The following is a 22,326-nucleotide window of genomic DNA, read 5'->3' as shown; positions in this document are numbered from 1 at the left end:
CTATAACTTTTGATGTTTAATTGACACTCTTCTTTTTCATCACTATCACTACCAGTCAATTCCTAGCACCATACATTTCTTAAATCTAATTTTTCCAACAGCCTGTTCATCTCTATGCTTTCCTTTTGGTTTATCTGTTAGATTTTTTGAACTCTGAAAGAACATTAGAGTCTTCTACAATTATTGTTGCTATTTATGTCTTTTGTAATGCTATTAGCTTTTCTTCTTAGTAATTTGCATACCCAATGTACTTTGTTGCATATATATTTAAGAATTATATTTTTTCAGTTTCTGTGGTTCTTTTTTTAAAAAAAGAATAATGTAGCTTCCCTCTATAACTGTGCTCATATTTTTACCTTTAGTCAAATTTCATCTTCTCTTTTCCAGAGTATCATTAGCTATAGCAAAGTTTGTTTTAGTCCCTTATTTAAAATCTGTATATGTCCTTATTTTTAAAGTGTTTCCTCTATGTAGTACATTTTGTTTTTTCTTATTTAATCCATTACTATTTAAGATTGTAATTATTATTATGTACTTTCCTCCATTTAAATATTTTATATTGATTTTCTCCCATTTCTATTAAATCTGTACATGGTCTCTGCACTTAGTTTTCTTTATCCATTTTTTAAAATTACATAGGTTTCACTTCCTCTTTCCTTTCCTTGCTTCCTCTATGCCTCCCTCTCTTCCTCACTTTCTTTTTTTTCCTTTCTCATTTCTCATTTTTCTCATGTCTTTGTGAATCTCCTTTTTTCTTCTGAGGGATATTTCTTATCCTCTGACTTTTGTGAGCTGGCCTTTTAGAACTCTTTTGCTTCCCTTATTTGCCTTATGATAAGAAGGATACTACCACATTTTACTGATGATTTTCCTCAATCTCTGGCCTCTCCCAAGACATAGTTGGTGACTTATTGCTAAACTCTCTCTGTTGGCCGCCTTCTGTTAAAGTGTCATTGGATCTGGTGGCTATACTTCCTGTTCCCCTTCTAACCACAATTTCTCTATTTTCTACTGCCCCAACCACCAGCATCAGATAATTTCAAAGTTCACTTTAGGTTGGGCAATGGAGGGTGTTTGATTAGCTTCTTTTGGGCCATATTAAAGACTCCATTGGACCAACTGAAGCTGGATTTCAAATTCACCCCTTCAGTCCACAAGGATTGGATCTGTTGCTGGGCCTCCCACTCAGTTATTTACCTTCCTCAATAGGGTTAGGTGAGTATGTTGCTCCTGGAGGAAGGCTACAAACAGTAAGACTAGCTAAATGCCAGGGGGGAAATGATAGAAACAATATTAACCCTCCAAAAAGAAACTGGTATGGTCGTTCAGGATGTGGGTCTGAAGCAGAAAAGAGGAGGGGAGTGGTGGTGAAAGTTTTGAATCATTCTTACACTCTTACTTCAGCTTAGAAAACTTTAATATTTTTGTAGAGTTGGTTCCCTTTGTCTTCTCTCTTTGTGTTAAAGTTTTATTATCTCTAGATCTGGTGCCTTCGTTGATTATTTGGGTTGTTGGATTGGGGAAGATATCCAGAGATCTTGCTTATTCCACCATCTTCACCATCCTTTCTTTTACAGCAACTTCCTTTTGTCTTGGTTTCATTTCTCACGCAACAACTAGCAATGCATAAATAGGTTGCTGGACAGGATCTGTAACCTTCACTCTGGTTTTACAGCTTTGGGGTTGCCTCTCTCCTTAGTAGGAGAACCTAGCTCCCAGGGTTTCAATTCTATCCCAACCTCATATTACTGAGGAATGATTTCATTTTGGCTCTAGTCTAAAGGAGTCCTGCGTAGCAAGGGAGAAGGTAGGAAAAAGATACCTAGTACCTAGATGAGGATCTCACACTTACAGTGCTAACATTTAAATTGAATTTTATAGACTATCTGAAATGTGTAATTCTTTTTTTTAGTATTTTATTCTTCCCCAGTTACAAGTAAAAACAATCTTTAACATTCATTTTCAAAACTTGAGTTCCAAATTCTCTCCCTTCCCCACCATACCCCCTTTTCATTGAGAAGACAAACAATTCAATATAAGTTATCCATGTGCAGTCATGTAAAACACTTCCATGATAGTCATGTCGTGAAAGAAAATATAGCCTTTATCAGAGACTATCTCTCCCCCCCTTTATTCTATTCTCTCTCTCCTTTTACCTTGTCCCTCCTCAAAAGTGTATTGCTTCTGACTTCTAACTTTCTCAATTTGCCCCCTTCTATCACCGCATCTTTTATTATCCCCTTCCCCCCTACTTTGCTATAGGGTAAGATGGAATTGTATACCCATTTGGGTATGTATGCTATTCCCTCTTTGAGCCAATTCTGTTGAGAGTAAGGTTTACTAATTTCCCTTCCCCTTCTTCCCTTCCTTTGTAAAAGCTTTTTCTTGCCTCTTTTATGTCAGATAATTTGCACCATTCTACCTCCCCCTTTCTCTTTCTCTGAGTACATTCCTTTCTTATGCCTTAATTTTATTTTTCAGATATCATTCCCTCATATTCAACTCATACCTGTGCCATCTATCTATCCATCTATCCATCCATCTATCTATCTATCTAAATACGATCTATTTATACTCCTTCTAACTACTCTAATAATGAGAAAGGTCTTATGAGTTACAAATATCATCTTCCCATGTAGGAATGTAAACTGAAATTTGTAATTCTTAATAACCACTCTCTCACCACCCTATCATCCTGACTGCAGAGGGAGAAGTGGGCTTCACAGGAAGGATGATGATTTTGTCTTTTTTCTTTCCTTCTTGACTTGCTAGTAGTAAATGACTAATCACCTAGTTGCCAGCTTTCTGGTCATCAGTCTCTTTGTAATTAGCTAGATTGTTCCAAGGAAAGTAGATATGGCTTATTTCTGGGTCTGTGCTGTGATTATTATTACATAGATATATGAGAACACAACTAGCAATGAGAATTACAGAGCAGAATGATTACCAAAACATTGAAAAAACAGGTGGTTCTTGGTTGCCCCTGTCTCCTTGCTCTCATTTAATGCCTTTCCCCTTCAAATTCCATAATGATGCATCATGATATGCAGGGAATCTTTTGAAGACTATATTAGCAGATCATAATTTCCAGCAGGTTCTATCATCTTGGAGAGGTTTTGTGTATGGTCTCTGTGAGATGTACTCAGTAGTCCTCTTTAAATGCTCTTCTTTCTCTGCTGAGCAAAATTTGGGGTATCTATTTAGTACCATTTGGCTTCCAAGAGGTTGCCAGGGTGTCTAGTGGGTACTGCCAATATGGATCACTGGGTAAAAAGAGGACTGGCCCTAACACATTTGGGTGTGACTTCAGCCTTGCTAACAGTTACTGATGGAGGGTTTCAGGCAAACACCAAACCAACACAAACCTAAAAACTAAGAACCAAAGAAACCAAACAACTACCCAATCTTTTTTAACATTAGTCTTTTTTTAAATAATATTTTATTTTTCCCCAATTACATGCATAAACCTTTCTTGAACATTTGTTGTTTTTTTATGTTCTGAGTTCCAAATTCTATCTTTCCCTTCCCCTGTCTCCCCCCTCCTTGAGATGGTAAGCAATCTTATATAAGGTATACATGTGCTATCATGTAAAACATTTTCATGTTAAACACTAGTCTTTTAAATTATTTGCTCAGTCCCTTGATATTTAAAACTGTTTGCAAACATAAGTATTCATAGATAGAAATTTTCCTCTGAGGAATTATTATCTGCATTCCATGAATTTTTGTGGTGAATGGTTAATATTGTATTTAATTATTTGTTGTTTCTACATGTTTGTATAATTCATCAGTGACGATATCATTTGGTAGTCTTTCTTTTGAGGATGTAGTCAGACCTGGTCTTTTCTTTCCTTATGGATTCATCACAAATCTCCCTCTTTAGAAACACTACACGGGTTGCTCAGCTAGGCTCTCAGGGTCTGCTCCTTTCGGAAGCATGGCTCTCAGCTGTCCAGATTAGCTTTGTTTTCATCTGGATCTCATTTGTTTTGAGTTGGATCTCATTTCTGCTGCTTGTGGGTCCTCTGCTGGAAGCTGCTTCCTCCTTCAATTATTGCTCCTTTTTATCAGTGTGTTTCTGGAAACTATCTTTGGTCAATAGTCCGTTGAACACTTTTATTTTTTTTTTTTAATTTTTTTTTTACTTTTTTTTTTTGTTTTGTTTTTTTTTTTTTGATTTTTTTGTTGAACACTTTTCATTTCTAGTTTTGTTTATTCTCAACTTAGACATCAGACAGAGGGGGAGAGAGAGGAGAGAGGAGAGAGGAGAGAGGAGAGAGGAGAGAGAATATCGCCTTACACACAGCAGGACATTTCATTCTATATGAAGTCGTGAATCTGCATTTCTCACCATTTTTAAAAGTATATAAAACATTCATACTTTCGAAATTTCACTCATTTTATAAATGTATTACTTTCAAAATTGTCCTACTTTTACGTAATTCCTTCTGAACATTCTTTTTTCCTCTTTTTTATTTATACTTGATCTTAGGGGCAATAAGACAACAGAATTTATTGCATAAGGAAAGTACATGGTCAGAACTGTTTCTAAGGAAAACCACTTTGGCTCTTGTGTGGAAGACCTATTGGAAAGAGGAAAGACTTAAGGCAGGGAGGCCATTGAAATAACACTGGAGAGAGGTGATGAGGGCCTGAACCAAGGTAGTAGTCATGTAAACGGTAAGAAAGTGCCAGATGTGAGAGATGTGTAGAAGTGGAAATGACTACATTTATTAATTGATTGGATATGGAGTGTGGAGGAAAGCAAAGGATGAAGAATAATTGAGAGTTCAAGCTTAGGAGACTGAAAGGACAATGGTGTCTCCTATAGAAATATGGGATTTCAGAAGAGGCATACATTTTGGGATGGGGCTATGAGAGAGAAGATAAACTCTGGTTTGAACTTCTTTTTAAACACAAATTTATTACTTGCTTAATTTTAAATTTTGAGTTCCATATTCTCTCTGTCCCTCCTTTCTCTCCCCCACTCCTTAGATGGCAAGCAATATGATATTATGCATGTAAAATCATGCAAAACACATTTCCATATTAGCCATATTTCAAAAAAAGGAAGAAAAATAAAATGAGAAAATGATATTCAATTTGCATTCAGCATTCAACTGTTGTCTTTCAGGAGGAGTCTGAAAAGGACATGAATGAGAGCTAGAAATTGAGCTAAGCCTTGAAAGATGTAAGAGATTATAATAATAATTATGATAACAATAACTAGAAATTATATGGAGCATTCAGGTTTGCACAGTGCTTTATATGTTAGCTCATAATCCTGTGAAGTTGGTGGTATTATTATCCTAATTTTGCAGATAAGGTCATTGGAGTCCAGAGACTTATCCTGGGTCACACAGCTAGTAAGCATCTGAGGTAATGTTTGAACTAAGTCTGCGTGACCCAACATCCAATGTTTTATCCAGTGCCCCAGCAAAGTTCTTTAAGAAGTAAAAGTGAGGAGGGAATGTACTACAGGTATGGGGAACAGCCTCTGCAAATGCATGGAGATGGGAGATGGCGTGTCATATAGGAGGAATAGCAAATAGGATGATTTGGCCAGAATGCAGAGCATTTGAGGGTGGGAAATGCGCAATTGGTACAGCTTTTGAGGTTGGAGTCCAATTATGAAGGACTTTAAGTGGTCTAGAAAGGTCTTCCAGGTCAGAGTTGCATAGATCCAGGTTTGTTCAACTAATGAATCTGCCTTATGCAATTACATAATGTTTTTGATTTAGAGAATGATTGCTATGCGTCTTCTAAGACCGAACAGGTAGAATGAACTACTATAAGTACTTTTGCTTATGTCACATCATAATTATTTCATTTTTAAAATGTTTTTATCAAAAATAGTTAGAGTCTGGCAAAGTCCATCACAATCAAATGTAATGTCTGGTTTTTCAATGACCAGTGGGCCTACACAAATGAGAGTGATCATGTTGCCAATGGTCCTCATTAACACAACGTTTACAGTTCTTTACCTGTACAATAGCCATTTTCAGCAGATAGTTTCCATGACTTGCTCATCATACTATAGCTACGGATAGAGCCAAGAAATAAATCTGGATTTTCTGTTGCCCAGCTCAGTATTCCTCCCTCCCCACTGCCACCCACCATAGCTGTCTCTTGACAGAAATCTTTGTCTACATTTCAAGACTTGTTTTGAAGGAAATTATCTCAGGAATCATTTGGAGGTAGGACTAAGAATGCTAAAAAGGACTATGGTATTATAATGATATGAAATATTTTTCAGGATGTCACTAAGAAAGGGCTCCTGATAATTGCCCCTTCCCTTCCCAAAACCTAATTACTTTTATTGTGCATGCCCTCAGAACATATAGAACTTGTAGCATCCAAGTATCAGACTTGGAACTGGAAGGTACATTAGATGGCATTTAGTTCAACTTAATAATGTGACAGATGGAGAAACTGAGTCTGAGAGGTTAAGTGACCTGAACAAATTCAACTTAGGTGGCAGGAAGCAGATGCAGGATTTGCATAAATATTCTCTGATGTCAAACCAGGATTTTTGCCCATTTTATCATATGACTTCATTGTACATCATCAGTTTAGAATAATGATCTATTCATACATACTTTGGTAATACTTTTAAAATTTTTGTAAGATATATGTTCTACCCTCCCCTACCCCCTAGGCAATTAAACTTCCTGTGAAGAGAAAACAGCACAATGATTCCCTTACCACTGTTGGATTATGTTTTGATTTTTGTACCTGTCACTACTGTAATTTTGTGGTACCATTAACCACAAGCCAGTTTTAAAGTGAAAACCTCTTGGGAGAAAAGAATAATCAGACAGATGTTGTCTCCATTATGTGGAGACAGTGAAGTAGGTAGGAAAAATGGCACTTAGGAACACCTTAATACCTGAACTTGGTGGGAAGAATATGAAAGGATTCCATCTTTAAAAAATAAAAGAGGTAAGCATTGGTTGTTCTTCCTGGTACAGAGTCATCATGCTCTGGCCCTCTCCGGAACCGTCATCATTGGCTTAGAAATGTCAAGCCTCAATATTTCTTATATAAAAATGGGTAGTATGTACCCCAGGAAGCCATGCTAATCTAGTACTAGAGTCAAGATGATTTAGGACACAATCTTCATCTTTTATAAGGCACCAGTCCTGTGATTTTTAGGTTTTATTTTATAATTTCCTTCAAGTTACTAGCCAAGACTTTACAAAAAATTAAAAGGCTTTATTCAGGTCCACTATGGGAAAGAATGTACTGTTCCAGTCAGTCAACAAACATTTATTAAGTTCTTACTGTATGACAGGTATTGTACAAAGCACTGAGAATAGAAAGAAAGGCAGAGAGGCAGGATCTCTATCCTTCAAGAGCTCATGTTCCCATGAGAGAGACATCACAAAAATACGTATGTTCATTTAGAATATGTCCAGCATAAATGGAAGGCAATCTCAAAGGGAGAGTACCAGCAGCAGCATATTGGGTGTGAGAAGGAGAGGACTGGAAAAGGCCTCTTGCAGAAGGTGGAATTTGAAACAAATTTTGAAGGAGGCCAGGGAAAAAAACAGGTGGAGATGAGTATGAAAAGCAGTGACATGCTTATTAAATTTGGAATAGTGGGTTACCAACCCTGGCAGGGAACATTAACAACTCTGGTTAAAAGAATCCTCATCCAAAGAGATCTTGGCACCTTGGAACACAAGTACAAGAAATATGAAGGGAATATGGAGAGAAGCATGAAGCCAGCAGTCAGATTCAAAACATCAGGTACAAAAGTTCAGAAAGAAGGACAGTTCATGGGGGAAAGTCTTGGTGGCATTCCATTTTTATGACACAGTAGACAACAAATTTTCATATCCATTTCCATGTTGGGAGTTATCAGATAATCAATGAATTTTAGAGTTGGAAGAGGCTTCTGGATCAACTAGTCCCATTCAGACCACCAAAGAAGATCCGAATTTAATATATATAACAAAAGGTCATCCAGTCCTTGCTTGAAGATCTCCAGTTAGAGCTAAACCAGTATTTTCTGAGGCAGCCCATTTGACTTTTAGATAATTTTAATTGTTGCTGCCATTGAGCCTGAATCTGCTTATTTTCAACTTCTATCCATTTCTATTTATTCTTCCCTTTGGAGCCAAAGTTTAATACTTCTTCCATCTTACAAAACTTGAAATACTTGAGTACAGCTGTCATGTCTCCCCTGACCAAGGGGATGGTCTAAATGGCGCTTTCTGAGGTCCCATTCAGTTTTATATTTCTGACCCCATGACCTGTCTCTCCAATGTGACATGAACTCATCATCCTTCACAGCCACAGTTGCCCTGCTCCGGATGTTCTCCATCTTGCTCTTCTATTCCCTAAGTTAGGGAACCCAGAATTAAACATCATATTCCAGATGTGGTCTACCTAGAATATGGTCTACAGAACACTTACATTCTGTCTTGGTATCTGGAGAATTTGAGGTGGGGGGGGAATCCAACCAATGTCCAACAAGACCTCTTGACATCAGTAGGCAGAAAGGGCCTAGCTTTGAAGCACCTCTGGAACATATGCCATCACAATTAAGAGAGAAAAGAAAAGACATCCTGAAGTAAAAAGGGGTCTGTAGTCTCATTTTAAGTGATGCCCTCTTTCTGCTTTGCAGTAGCTTCTTTATAATCTTGTCTACCTTTTCCCATTAATTCTCCCTACACTGCCTCAGATGATGCTCTGCATACAGGGTGATCAAATTGATGGTCAACTGACCAAATGGAGAGACAGGGATGACAGAGGATAGTAATATAGTACCTTGGGAGTCACATACTAACAAGGGCAAGTGGATATTTTGTTCCCTCTTCCTCATGTTCTTTATCCTTCTGTTTACTAAACCTCTACAGGAGAGACAGCTCACTCTGATGGCAACTTCCCACCTGTTGCTGCTGGGACTTTGTGTGACTATGTTCTTGGTCACTGAAGGGATTCCTCCTGGTTTCACTCCAGCTCAGTGGTTCAATGAGCAGCATGTGCAGTATCCCAAGACGGATGCCTCCAGTGACAATGCATATTGCAACAGTGAGATGAGACGACTCAATCAGCATTTCACTCTGTGCAAAGACTTCAACAGCTTCCTGCACTACCCACTTAACAATGTCATCATGGTTTGTTACGGGTACAACATCACCTGTAAGAATGGAGTGGATAAGAACTGCTATAATAGTACAACAGCTGTTTCCATCACAGACTGTCGATGGACCAGTGGTGCTCATCCTAACTGCCGCTACAGTGGAGGATCTAAACAGGCATACTTTGTTGTTGCCTGTAGGCGCCCCTTGCCAGCAGACCATAGTAGAAGAAGATTGCTTCCAGTGCATTTGGATAGCACTTAGGGGTGATACCCCATACTTGTATCTCCTTGATTTCTAATCTCTCAGTGTTTTGCCCTTTCATTTCAAGATGCACTATGGAAATCTGCTCTCTTGCTTTTTTTCCTGCACAAATTTCAGCAATCCTATCCTACCCATGAGTTTTTCAGGAATTCTTCAGGAAAAGGTTTTTATGGGGCTGAGCTTACCTTTCTGGGTGGCTTTACCAGGGCATGAGACTCTCCTATTACTCTTTAGCCTGATGCTTATAGATGAAATTGACCTCTCTTATTCTCCACCCCAGCAATGATGTGGAATAGAATACTCTATTTCTCTCACTTCTCCCTATTTCTTCACCTTTCTTACCTTACTTAACACCTTAGATCCAAGCAGAGGGTAAAGGAGGAGATAGATAAGTATGCTTTCATTCTGGCTTCTTGCCATCTCTTCACTCTGCTGCTTCCATTCTTTTTTCATTCTTCAGCAATATCTTTTTCCATCTCTGGGTATTCTGATTCTGGGTACCACTCCCCCATATTTCCTGCATTAAGCTTTTCCCTCTTTAAAATGTAAGCTCCTTGAGGGCAGAGATTATCCTCCTTGTTTATACTTTTATCCTCAGTGAGTGGTACCTAGTAATTGCTCAATAATTGCTTTTCTAAACCTGGAAAGAGTTATATGGACTGATGCAGAGTGAAGGAAACAGAACCAAGAGAACATTGTACACAGTAACAGCAATACTGCATGATGAGCAACAGTGAATGACTTTTCTCTGTAACACAATAATCCAAGAGAATCTCAAAGGATTCATGATAAAAATGCTATCCACCACCATAGAAAGAACTGATGGCATCTGAATACAGACCGAAGTATACTATTTTTCTTCTTTCCTTGCTTCCTTCCCTCCTTGCTTCCTTCCTTCTTCAAGTTTCCTTCTACAAAATGACTAACATGGAAATATGTTTTACATTATTGCAAATCTATAACCTAGATCACATTACTTGATGTCTTGAGGGGGGAGGGCAAAAATGGTGATGGAAGGATAGAATTTGGAACTTAAAATGAATGTTAAAGTTATTTTTACATCTAATTTGGGAAAAAATGAAATATTTTAAAATTGCTTTTCTAACTGCACATCTACTTCTCAATCTATTTAAATCTATGTTGAATCTATCAATCTATGTAAAATCTATCTGGCTATCTAATCCTGAGAATGGAAGAAATAATGTTGAGAAGGGAATTCGTAATTTTCATACCAATCCATATGATATGTGTAATGAATATAATAATAATTTGTTTTCCTGAAAGCTGCCACTCTGGCTTGGGAGTCAGAGCTCACAATGCAGCTTAAACTGATTAATGCAAACTCCAACAACACTCACAATCACTGGATCTTAAGTGAAGTGAATCAAAGATTGTAGAACCTGTTCCCATCACAGAACTCTGGTTCTGTACTCTGGGAGGAGTGGTCCTGACCCCCAAACACTTGACTCCAGAACTGCTGCATTGTGGGATTGATAGGTTTCTTGTGGGAAACCACTAAATGTCTGTTTGTAGTCCACCTTCCCTCCTCCTTCCCCACTTGTGATTTAGGTATGTAACCTGTGCTTTTACTTCAGCTAAGAGAACATTCCTCACTCTGAAATTGATTAATTAAATTACTTGATTCCTGGCACTCCTGTCTCTAGGCTTGCTTTGGGCCACTGGGAGCATTCTCAGGTTAGAAACTGGCTCAGTAGAAATCCTGTTAACGGTGTCTTTGCTGACTAATATTCCACAGATGTAAGTGAGAAATAGGCTTATCCTCTATGAGCTGTACTGCAAGAGCTGGACTGAACTAGATGTGTTGTGCTGATTTCAATAAAGTCCTTTTTGCATACAACTGTGGGGAATCTTCTGTCATAAGCAAAGGGATGATTTCACCTATGATTTCTTTAGCATAGGCAACTAACTCCTGGTTAAGGGAACTCCCTCTGCCAATGAAGGAACTCCTTCCACCTCAACTTCTCTGCAATTTATTGGCTTAGAGAGTTGCCTAGATCACTAAGAAGTTAAGTGACTTGCCCAGGGCCTCATAGTCATTGTGTGTCAGAGATTGAACTTGATTCCAGGTCTTCATGGTTTCCCCACTAGTTTTCTATCCATTGCACCAAGTTTGTTACCTAATTATTGCAAAAAGGTCTAAAAGAGAAAAGAAGCTGGGGCATAAGGAGCAGGAAATAGATTATCTTCTCTTTCCAATCAGTTGGGGGTTTTCCCAAAGGGAGGTTTTAATAGTGGCATGACCCTGAAGCCAAGGTGAGAGGATTTGGTGACAAATATTATAGCTCCAGAATCCAGATAAGGTGGTCTCATGGAAAGGCTACTTGTTAGATGGGAGTGATAATTTAGAGGAGTAAATGACTCTATTATTTGGAGACTAAATATTTAGGAAACTGAGATGACCCAGAAATATGCTCATATAATACCTCGGTTGGAAGAATGAGAAGAGTTGCTTTCATCAAGGAAACATTCAACCAGTAAGTACTTACTAAGAACCTATGTGCCACCTCATGCTGGGTGCTAGGAACACAATAACAAAAGTGCAGTCTTGTAGTGTATCTAGGGAAGGCAGCAAGTGTATCTATAGATCTATTTTGAGTGTGATTGCAGAGAAAGATGACTATATTTTTCTCTTTCTGGACCTGACAAATACCATTTTAGAATAAGCCTCCCGTTCAAGTGTAGATGTATTTTAGCTTCTTTTATCCTAGTTTTCCTGAAAAGCCCATCAGAAGAGAAAAGCAGTTTACCCTGCCTCTGACATTGAGGCTAATGGCATACTAGGAGAGTAGAAAGTCACAACCAACTGCCTCTAAGAGCAATACTTGACCTGCATGACTACATGGTTTCTGTTTGCTGAGTAACTGTGGGAAATGCCTTGTATTCAGAAGCACATGTGTCCTTCAGAGATACATTCATCTGCATATCAATAATGATTTTCCAATGGAAGGCTTGTAAGAAAGTACAGAAAAAAACTTTTCTGTCTTGCACTCTAAATTGAAAGAAAAATAGCATAGCAAAGGTGTCTTCCACATGAGAAATGGGTGTTTTGTGTAGTTTGAAAGGAGCAGACGTCTCTAAATGCTTCTACTGCCACCCCCCTCCCCCCCCCGCCCCGCAACAGCCTTTTGCCTTCTCCAAGGGTGTATTAGGAGGGCAGAGTTTATAATCTCAAAGAGGATCATATATATGTCTGAAAGGTTCGAAACCACTGGATATAAGAAATTCTCAAGATAAGAGGCAGAAGAATCAAAGCATATATTTAGGCTCCACAGTAACCAACCCATGAACCAGCATCCCCATTTTGACATATTGATCAAAAGCTTCCAGGCCCAATAAGTACGCCTTACAAGAGTAACCAGGAGGCTACAGAGAAGCATGATGGTGTAAAACAAAATCATGCTTCCCCCTCTATGGTAAAAAGATTACCCACTGGACTCAAGTCCTTGTTCAGCTTCCTCCCGTAGGTCAGCTCTGCTACCAGCAGCTCCTGCTTCGGCTGTGGCTGTGGCTGTGGCAGTCTCTGGCTCCAACGGAAGCTGCTTTTAACCATCCGGCTTCTGCGGGGGGGGGGGGGGGGGGGGGGGGGGGGGGGGTGTAAGGTACACCGGGGAAAGCACAGGTTCTTTCAATCTGCTTAAGCAAGGTGAAGGGGTTGACCAGGAAAGCACAGGTTCTTTCCATCAGCTTAAGCAAGGGAAGCAAGGTGAAGGGGCCGACAAGCTTACTCCAGTCCAACAAACAGCATTCAGTTCAGGGGAAAAAGCCAAACTAGTCAAGGGCACTTGTTGACTAAGTGCTAAGGAGCCCATTTTTGGTTGCCAACACAAAGGGAGACTTTGTTTCCTGCTAGGAAGGGAAGAAGGAAGTTGGGGCCAGATGCTTGACCTCTCATCTCTCCTTCAGAGAGTATGGGTATTGGGCTAGAATTATATCTATCTGCTCATTCGTGGAGTAGAGATTTAGGGGATATGATTTTCAGGTTGAAGCTAAACTTCTGTTCACTATTTCATAATAAGGAAAGGAAGACCCAAACTATATATGCAAGACTTCACTTCCTTCCCCCCAAATGTCACAATGAACACACATAATAAGTGGCAAAGAAATCTATTTCTCCAAGTAGATTGCTCAGAAATCAGACAAAGAGCACACAGCAGAATGTAATCTAGACAATACAGAGTGATGGCACTCTCTCATTGGGACTAAGGTAAGTCAGTTCAACCAAAAGAGAAAGAGTCCCAGATTTTATCCAAAGGAAAATTTCCTAATGTCTCTCTTGTAGCAAGCTAAGTATGGAGATGTGACCAAAATTGCTAGTTCTTATGTTGGCTTCTTTCCAGAGTCTTGTCCTGCCCTCAGGAAGCAGAAGTTGGATTGGCACCAACCTTTTCTCTCAAAGCTGGAAGCCAGAGGCACCTGAAGCCACTGCTACTCTCAAGAGACAGAAGAGAGATCTGAAGAGAGTGAAGAGCCAGAAGAGAGTGAAAAGAGTTGTTAGAATTACGCTTGGCACAGAGATTTAAGTATCAAGGACAATTTATTATTATTGAGGCATCCAAGGGAGTTGTGCTCATGTTCCTGGCCAGAAGTGGACTCAGCCACTCTTTAGGAAGAGGGAGTACTGCCTACAAAAATGAGATCATATTTATAGTGTTAGACCACTGCAGATTGATGCAGCATCAGCTCGGTACCATCCTTAAGAGAACAGATTGGTTTGCTCCCTTCTGGGTTACAATCTTCCCTATACGCCCCTCACATGGACCTCCTTGGTATGTTCCCCCTCCCCTGCCAACAAATGTCCCATGTTCAAAAATGGCAGAAAACTCCTCCCTGTGGGTGTGTGAGGTAATACTCAATTAGCCAATTAAGCATGTATAATACCAATTTGACCCTGTTCTCTGTTCAACCCTGACTGTTATCTGGCTGGTTTAAGCCCATGTTCCTAACATCCTGGTTTTGTTGTTTTCAGAAAACCATTAGCCCTTCTTTGATTTGCAGGGTCCACCTAGCTTAGTTAATTTTTATTCCCTTCTTTGTTCAAGCTGATGCTTCCTTCAAAACTTAACTTTCTCCAATTTTTACTAATTTCTTACAGAGTGAAGAGATTTGGAGAGAGTGGAGCTCTTCTTTTCCTACTCTCTTTTTCCTAACTCTGCTCCTTCTCTCCACACCCCTCTTGCCATGCAGAGCATTGATATCTACCAATAAGAAGAGCATCCTATACCATTGAGCTTTGGTCCTGGGGTTACATTTCTCCCCAGATTTGAACTCTTTGCAGTCCCTTGCAAAGATCACCTGGGAGAATTCCAAAACCTGTAACTATACAGTATAAACAGAAGCATCAGCCCTTTAAAACAAGAAGGGTGATTTTCTCGGCATCCCATGTAACCAACTTACAAAACTATTAAAACTAAAATAAATACATGCACATTAATAGCACAAAGTACAGTATATATTGCAATAAACAAAGCATAACGTGGCAGGATACTATGGTGAAAACATGCCTAATGAAACACAGTACATATCACATGCACATATCAAAAGTACATGCATGTCTGTAGGACGAAGCAATTAAACAAAAGCAGGAAACTTGGCCCACAAAGGAAAGCTAGCCAGCTGCAACCACAACACCCTCTATTGGCTTATACATAAAATGCAAGTTAATTGTTAGCAGTGATGTATATGGAAAACAACAAACAGGCATCAATATGGCAGAAACAAAACACAAAATACAGCAAAACAAAAAAATAAGCACAATCATCCTGCGGTAATTCACGTATACAGCAGCAATAGACAATTGTATTGGTTGTTCTTGTCATTGTTGTTCGGTCATTTCAGATGTGTCTGTCCCTTCTGGCATGTTTGATGGAATTCGCTGGAATCTGTCCTGGAGTTTTCTTCTTTGGAAATTCATTTATGGCTTGTTCCCAGTATCATATTGTTGTGAAAATATTCATTTATTTCATTTAAAATGATGACCTTATTGGTACATAGTTGGGCAAAATAATTTCTAACAATACACTTCTTGTTCATTTGTTGTAAATTCTCCTTTTCTATTTTTTGATACTGGTGGTTTGATTTTCTTCTTCTTTTTAATCAAATTAGCCGATGATTTCATTTTTTTAATTCAACTCTACTTTTATTAACTGTTTGTTTTCAAATTTGCTAATTTTTTCTTTAATTTTCAGGATTTATATTTTGGCATTTAATTTGGAATTTAAAATTTTGTTGGCCATCTAGTATTTTTAGTTACCTTCTCAGTTTACTGATGTGTTCCTTTTCTTTTTTGTTAGAAGTGTTTAGAGATATAACATTTTTCCTTAGGATTATCTTTTTTAAATGAAATTTTCATTTTTATTATTTATTCTTTGAACCAAAAATTATTTGGGATTAAATTATTTATTTTCTAGCAGCTTTTAATATTTGAATATTTTTTCAGTGGCCCTTCAAAATAATTTTAATTATATTGTGATAAAAAGGATTATGTACGGTACCTCTGTTTTTATACATTTGTTTGTGAGGTTTGTTTTTAATATCCTAAGACACGATCAATGTTCATAGAGGTGCCATGCACAGTTGAAAAGATGTATATTTCTTCTTATCTGTTGAATAATCACCTGACATCCATCATATCTATTTTCTCCTCTGGAAAAACCAACATTTCAATTCTAGTGAAAAATCAGTCATCAGTCTATAAACATTCATTAAGTGTCTACTAGGGATTCAAAAATGGCAAAAGACAGTCCTTGTTCTCAAAAGTTGACAGTCTAATGGGCGGGAGAACAAGCAAACAATGATATACAATCAAGATAGATATGGGATACATGTAAAATAATAAACCAAGGGAAAGAACTAGAATTAAGGAGGATCAGGAAAGGCTTTCTATAGAAAGTGAGATTTTAGTTGGAATTTGAAGCCAGCAAAGCCATTATTATTAAGGTTTTTGGTGCACTTCTTTGAACTCTAGACATTTAGACTATAAATGAAGACAGGAAATTATCATTTGAAAGAGATGAGGTTGATCTAGACAAATCCTCAGAAGTCTCAACTGATTTCTAAATCAATTAAGTTAAAGAAAACATATTTATTCTTCCAATTCAAACTAACTTCTGTTATGAGCCAGGCCAGCCAGTTTCAGTGTAGTCCAGTGGTCCAGGCTTGGGATTGGAATAAAATGAGACAAGCATAGAGCACAGAGAATTTTACAAAAGGAGTTTATTTAACAATGGCATGGGAAGGAAATTTAGTAGGTAATAGTTCCAGGCAGAGTTCTCCTAATCTCCATAGCAATACTGGTCCTTATCATATATTACCTTATATTGTTATTTCTTTCCATGCAGTTGTCTCTCAGAATAAACTAGGGACAACAACTGAATTGTTAACATTTCCCACAGTATCTCACTAACATAGTCGTTTCTCAATCAATGCTTATGGATGAATTTTTGACCTTCAAACTTCCCCTTCCACCTATGCTAAATGAACATCAGACTAACATCAGGCTCAGGCTGGTTGTGGATCTTCCCTCTTATGCCTTTCTACCTGTTGGCACTCTACAGTGTCTCATCATTTTGGATAGAGCTGCCCCACTCTCCCAGCTTCCATTCAGCACATAAGAAGGCCATGGCCCACCTTCAGGGATCAGTCATAGTCAGCCAGCCCCTAAACCTCCTCTTTCTGTCCTGCCAAATCCAGAGACTGTCCAACTACAGTAAGAGAGTCTTGATCTCGGGAAGAGCTTCAGGAAGTCAGAGAGGCTGCCCAGAAACCTGGGAGAAAAGAGAAAAAAAAAAAAGGAATTCTTTAAGCTACTGCATAGAACTCCGACTCCAAGGGATTCATTATAATAATGAAAGCCTAAATGGATAACAAGGAGTTTATCAAATTGGGTAAAATTCCTAGATAGTTTCAGCAAAATATTTGTTCCTTGCTATAGCATTCTCCACTTGTTTATGGTAGTTTTCAATAGTCATACCTTGCAACTTTAAAGTAATGTTCCTGTCAGTTCCTGAGAGATGGCGCCAATGGTGATGCAACACTCTTCTAACCCCTTCTGCTCCCTAAATTGAGGCCTCCTGGCAAACTGGTCCTTCCTGACCTTTCCCTACCTGGGTGTCAGGTTCCTTTGGAAGAGATATAAGATCTGCTTCCCAGTCAGAGTTACTAAGTGTGCTGTGATAGTCCCTCCATCCAAGAGTTTGCAGAAACCAGTGTAAGGAAAGCTGTGGAGAGGTGGACATAGTTCTATGTTTCAGAGACTGGAGGTAAAGGGGATTAGGAACAATATATCTAACAATAGGAGAGACTTTAGGATAGGTGACTCCCCCCCCCCCACTGACAGAAAGTAGAACAAAAAAACGAGTCAGAGATCACTATTAGACTGAATTCTTTGAAAGAGGGGACAAGCTTTTGTCTTTCTTTGTATCTCTACTGCTCAGCCCAATGCCTGACAGATGGTTGGCTCTTAATCAATGCTTTCTGAGTGACTTATTGACTGAAACTGAGAAAAGAAATGGGAAAGCAACCAAGTTGGGGGAGAGGGACAGCTTTCTTTGTTGAAATATGTAGGGAAACATAGAGTGGGGTGAAAAGATATACTGAAACCCTAATGATTCTGCTATCAGGGCAGGACCATCTACTTTCCACATGACAAATTTTGCTTAGTCAGGTATGTTCTCAGAAAATTGTTTCTGTGTTCCTAAGGACAAGGTTTTGTACCTCTTGTGCTAAGCTTTTAATTTACCTTTCTAGTTCTTTCTTTGACAACTTTCTTTTTTTTTCCTCAAGTACTCTCATTCCATGGCAAACTATTTTATAACTCTTTAAAAAAAACTTTTGGTTAATCACTTCCAGGAATTCTTGTTGAGTATGTACCCAAACAAGGTTCTTTTTCTTTTTTTTTTTTTTGAGGATTTAGTTATAGGTGTTTTGGAGTCATTATCTTCTTCTGCATTATCTTCTTCTGTTTTGAGTTTCTTTGCCAACACAATATCTCGTTATGGTAAGTTTTTTTTTTTTTTTTTTTTTTTTTTTTAGCTCTGAAAAATTTATTGAGAATCCAGCAGCTCCAAGTTGGGTCTGGAAACATTAGGCAGCTTCTTCCTTTGCGACTCGGTCTTTTTTGAGTGGTCCCATGAAAGCTTTCTTCTCTTCCACAGTCTGGAACCGACCATGGCCAAATTTGGAGGTGGTGTCAATAAATTTCAGGTCAATCTTCTCCAGGGCGCGACGTTTGGTCTGTACCAGCAGAGACTTTCGCAGGGTGAGGACACGCTTCTTGGTCCTGACGACACAGCCTTTTAGCATGATAAAGTCATTGGTCACCTCACCATAGTGGACAAAGCCTCCCAGAGGGTTGATGCTCTTGTCAGAAAGATCATAATCAGTGGAGGCATTGTTCTTGATCAGCTTGCCATCCTTTATCTGGTAGCCCTGGCCAATCTTGTAGATCTTTTTGTTGATCTCGGTGCGATGGTGGTAGCCCTTCTGACCGGCTCGAGCCACAGAGAAGGCTACACGGGCCGGATGCCAAGCTCCAATACATGCCACCTTACGCAGTCCTCGGTGGGTTTTTCGGGGAAGTTTCTTTGTGTGCCAGCGGCTGGTGACACCTTTGTAACCCTTGCCCTTGGTCACTCCAATGACATCAATCATCTCATCCTGCCCAAACACAGTGGACACTGGCACCTGCTGCTCCAGCTTCTCGCGGGCCCAGTCAAGTTTCTCAGCCACACTGCCGCCATTCACCTGGATCTCCATCAGGTGAGACTTTTTCTGCCTCAGAGGGAGCAGCCGCATCTGGGTGTGGGCAATGACGCGGATCACCTGGCAGTACTTCTTCATGCTGTTGAAGTCTTTCTCCAACTGCTTTTTGCCATCATCATCCTGCCACTTTTTGCAGTACTTGGTGAAGGCCTTCTTCTTGGACTTATGCCAGTTCTTATAGAACCGCCTCTTACACTCATCATTGATGTGCTCAGCAAAGATGGTTTTGAAGCTCCGCAGGCCTCGTGGGGTTTGCACATAGCCCACAATGCCTACAATGACCATGGGGGGCGTTTCCACGATGGTGACGGCCTCAACCACTTCCTTTTTGTTGACCTTTGAGCCAGGCCTGTCCACCTCTCGAACGATGTGGGTCATGCCTGCCTTATATCCCAGAAAGGCCGTCAGGTGGATGGGTTTGGTGGGGTCATCTTTAGGGAAGCTCTTCACCTTTCCCCAGTGCCTGCTGCTTCTCTTCTGAGGCAGGAAGCCCAGAGACCCATGCCTGGGAGCAGAGAACTTCCTGTGGGACATGACACCCCAGCACCCGCCACCGCCGCCAAAGCGAGGAAGAGAGTATGGTAAGTTTTTTTCTATATTTGCTTAGTCTTCTAGCCCACTTTCTAACTTCAGACCTGATGTTAAGCCTCTCCTCTCTTTACTTCTGGAGGCAAGCTCTGGGGTAGTCCCATTGTTGCTTTCTTGGGGATTGCCTTTTGTGTTATTCCAGGATCTCAGGGAAATTCTGGGGACCTTTAGGTTTTAAGAGCTCCCAAAATCATCTGATACAGGACAAAATCTAATTTCTGACTTCCCACACCCACCTTTCCCCACCCCTTCTGAGCTTTTCAAACTCCTGGTCTGAATTTGAGTCTGAACAACAGTAGAATGCTACTCACTCAGGCCTCATCAGCTAGCTGGAAGGCTCTTTTGATTCAGAGTGGCAGAATTATAGACTCCCCTTTGGTCTTGGATCCCTGCCCTGCTTATTCCTCTGTAGTCTGTGCTAGCCACAGTGCTGTTGCTGGCTTCTAAACATCCTTCTTTCTTGGTACACTGCTTATGGAGTCCCAGTCTGGGAGCATCATCTCCAGTGTAGTCTCCTCAGTCCATTATGAATTTGTGCCCCAGAACTAGGCAGTGAGCAACAAAGCTTCTCGTTGGTACCTATCCCTGTCACAGTGCTTCAGTATGAGTCTGGTGGTGCTCTAATATGAGTCTGGAACTTCATCTTGACCCATTTACCGACCCTGTTTTCAGTGTCTGCAGAATTGTCTGTCTCCCAATGCTGACCTGACTTTGGAAAATGATCTACTATGACCTTTTTCTTGGATTTCCCCATCAGGATTTGGCCTGGTGCATTTTCTAGATCTGTTTGGAAGAATTTTTTAGGTGAAAGCTTCCTGCTTCCTGCCTCTCTGCCCTGTTACTCTGACCCAGAGGTTTTGATTATTGAGAGAGAGGAAAAAGCAAGGGAGTGGAGTGTGGGATGACTGATGTGTATGAATGATTGAATAAAGGGAGGAAAGGAATAGAAAGCTGAGTATGTGATTCCAGAGACTGACTTCATCACTTTCACAAGTTTGATTAAGGTTTGCGTTATTTTCAGTCCATCTAAGATTCCTATTTGATGTAATTAACTTTTTCATTTCTAAATTAGTTATTTAATGGGGAAAATGTAGTATAGTGGGCTGAAGTACAGGAATCTGATGCCTTTGGTTCTAGTTCCAGTTCCCTGAACAGGAGCAGTCAGAGACCTTGTTTCAAGTTCAAATCCTGCCATTTATGAGCTGGTTATGTTACCTTGAACAAAGCACTTAATCTCTTTGAACCTCAATTTCTCCCTCTTTAAGAGACAGATTGGACTAGATTTGGATGGGGAAGCTGTGGCCCTCTAGGTCCTTGGGTGTGGCCTTTTGCCTGAGACTAAGTTTTACAGAATGAATCCTTTTATTAAGGGGATTTGTTCTGTGATGTTTGGATTCAGTCAAAGGGCCACTCTTGAGGGCCTAGAGGACACATTTGGCCTCAAAACAACAGATTCCCCACCCCTGGACTAGATAATCTAATTTAAAGTACCTTTCAGCTCTCTTACTCAATGTTTTTGCCACTTAATTGCTATGTACTTTGAGGAAGTTCCAGCTTTTTCTCATCTATAAAATGAAGACAATATTATTTGTGTGGCTTTCAGGCTTAAATTGATTTCACTGAAGATTAGATGAGATAACATCATGTAAAGTGTTTTAGTTTAAACATTTATATTCACATAAGCTCATATTTTTTATTTGAGCCACTAGGGGCATTGCTTCTCATTGTCTGATTTTGTTGAATAATAAGGAACAGGTTCTGGTCATCTCATGCTCATACAAGCTGTGCCCTTCACCCAACACCAGAGAATCCTGTGGAATAGCCATTAAGCTATCTGTTGCTTTCAGAGAGATGGCTAACCCAGTGCCCTAGTGCTGCCCATTTTCAGCCAGTTGAGCTGTGAAGATCTTAAGGGTGCCATGGAATTTCTGAAGGCAAAAGCCTCCCATACCTTGATCTATGCCAGTTGGAGCCAGACAGAAGATACGTGCTGTAGGACTGGGTTAGATCACTATAAGAATGTGCAGGTGTGGAGTAAAAAACCTTTCAAAATCCTTACCTGTGAGCAGTTGTAGTCTGGTCAAGGCTAGAGGGGCACCAGAAGGTATAGCTATGTAGAGCTCCACTGTGGCCTGAATGGACCCCCTGTGAACCTGGAGGACACCAAGGTGAAAAAGAAAATTTCAAATTAGGGTCCTGTCTCTACTTATGCCACAAGCTTAGGCATTTGAAGCTATTGGCCACTCGAGCTTATGTTTTCTTGTCCAGCCCAAGAACTGAACACTGAATGAGTTTGCTGAAGTTTATTGCTTCTTAACAATGGAGAGAATCTGAGCCACCACATTGCCCTACTCCCTAACCTATTTCCCCCTCCACACACACACACATACACCACTTACCTTCACTCCCAGGCACCAAAGGCAGAGAAGATTGAAAGGCTAGGAAACTGGAAGAGGGATTTCAGATACCAGAAGGACAGAAATTTATTCCTTGGGTCTTTAGCCTAATAAAGGTGGTGTAGGGAAGAGATATTCATAAATGAAAAAGCTGCAGCAAGTTCTTATCAAGTCTTTCTCCCTGGGAGATATAAAGGCAGGAGAAGGAC

The 22,326-nt window shown here is 39.8% G+C and overlaps 2 protein-coding genes across 2 annotated transcripts; one reads left to right on the top strand and one right to left on the bottom strand.

Moving 5' to 3' along the window:
- The first annotated feature begins 1,132 nt into the window (after nt 1-1,132).
- LOC118829197 (ribonuclease 7-like) lies at nt 1,133-10,191 on the top strand. The gene is made up of 2 exons (XM_036736168.1): nt 1,133-1,215; nt 8,865-10,191. Exon 2 carries the CDS (start codon nt 8,883-8,885, stop codon nt 9,351-9,353), a length of 471 nt encoding a protein of 156 aa, XP_036592063.1. The 5' UTR covers nt 1,133-1,215; nt 8,865-8,882; the 3' UTR covers nt 9,354-10,191.
- Nucleotides 10,192-18,431: 8,240 nt separating this feature from the next.
- LOC118859149 (60S ribosomal protein L3-like) lies at nt 18,432-19,689 on the bottom strand. The gene has a single exon (XM_036769597.1). The coding sequence runs from the start codon at nt 19,665-19,667 to the stop codon at nt 18,456-18,458; it is 1,212 nt and encodes a 403-aa protein (XP_036625492.1). The 5' UTR covers nt 19,668-19,689; the 3' UTR covers nt 18,432-18,455.
- Between the last annotated feature and the right edge of the window lie 2,637 nt (nt 19,690-22,326).

The sequence above is a fragment of the Trichosurus vulpecula genome, chromosome 8 (genome assembly GCF_011100635.1).
Source record: "Trichosurus vulpecula isolate mTriVul1 chromosome 8, mTriVul1.pri, whole genome shotgun sequence".
NCBI classification, from domain to species: domain Eukaryota; kingdom Metazoa; phylum Chordata; class Mammalia; order Diprotodontia; family Phalangeridae; genus Trichosurus; species Trichosurus vulpecula.
This window is presented reverse-complemented; position numbering and strand designations above follow the sequence as displayed.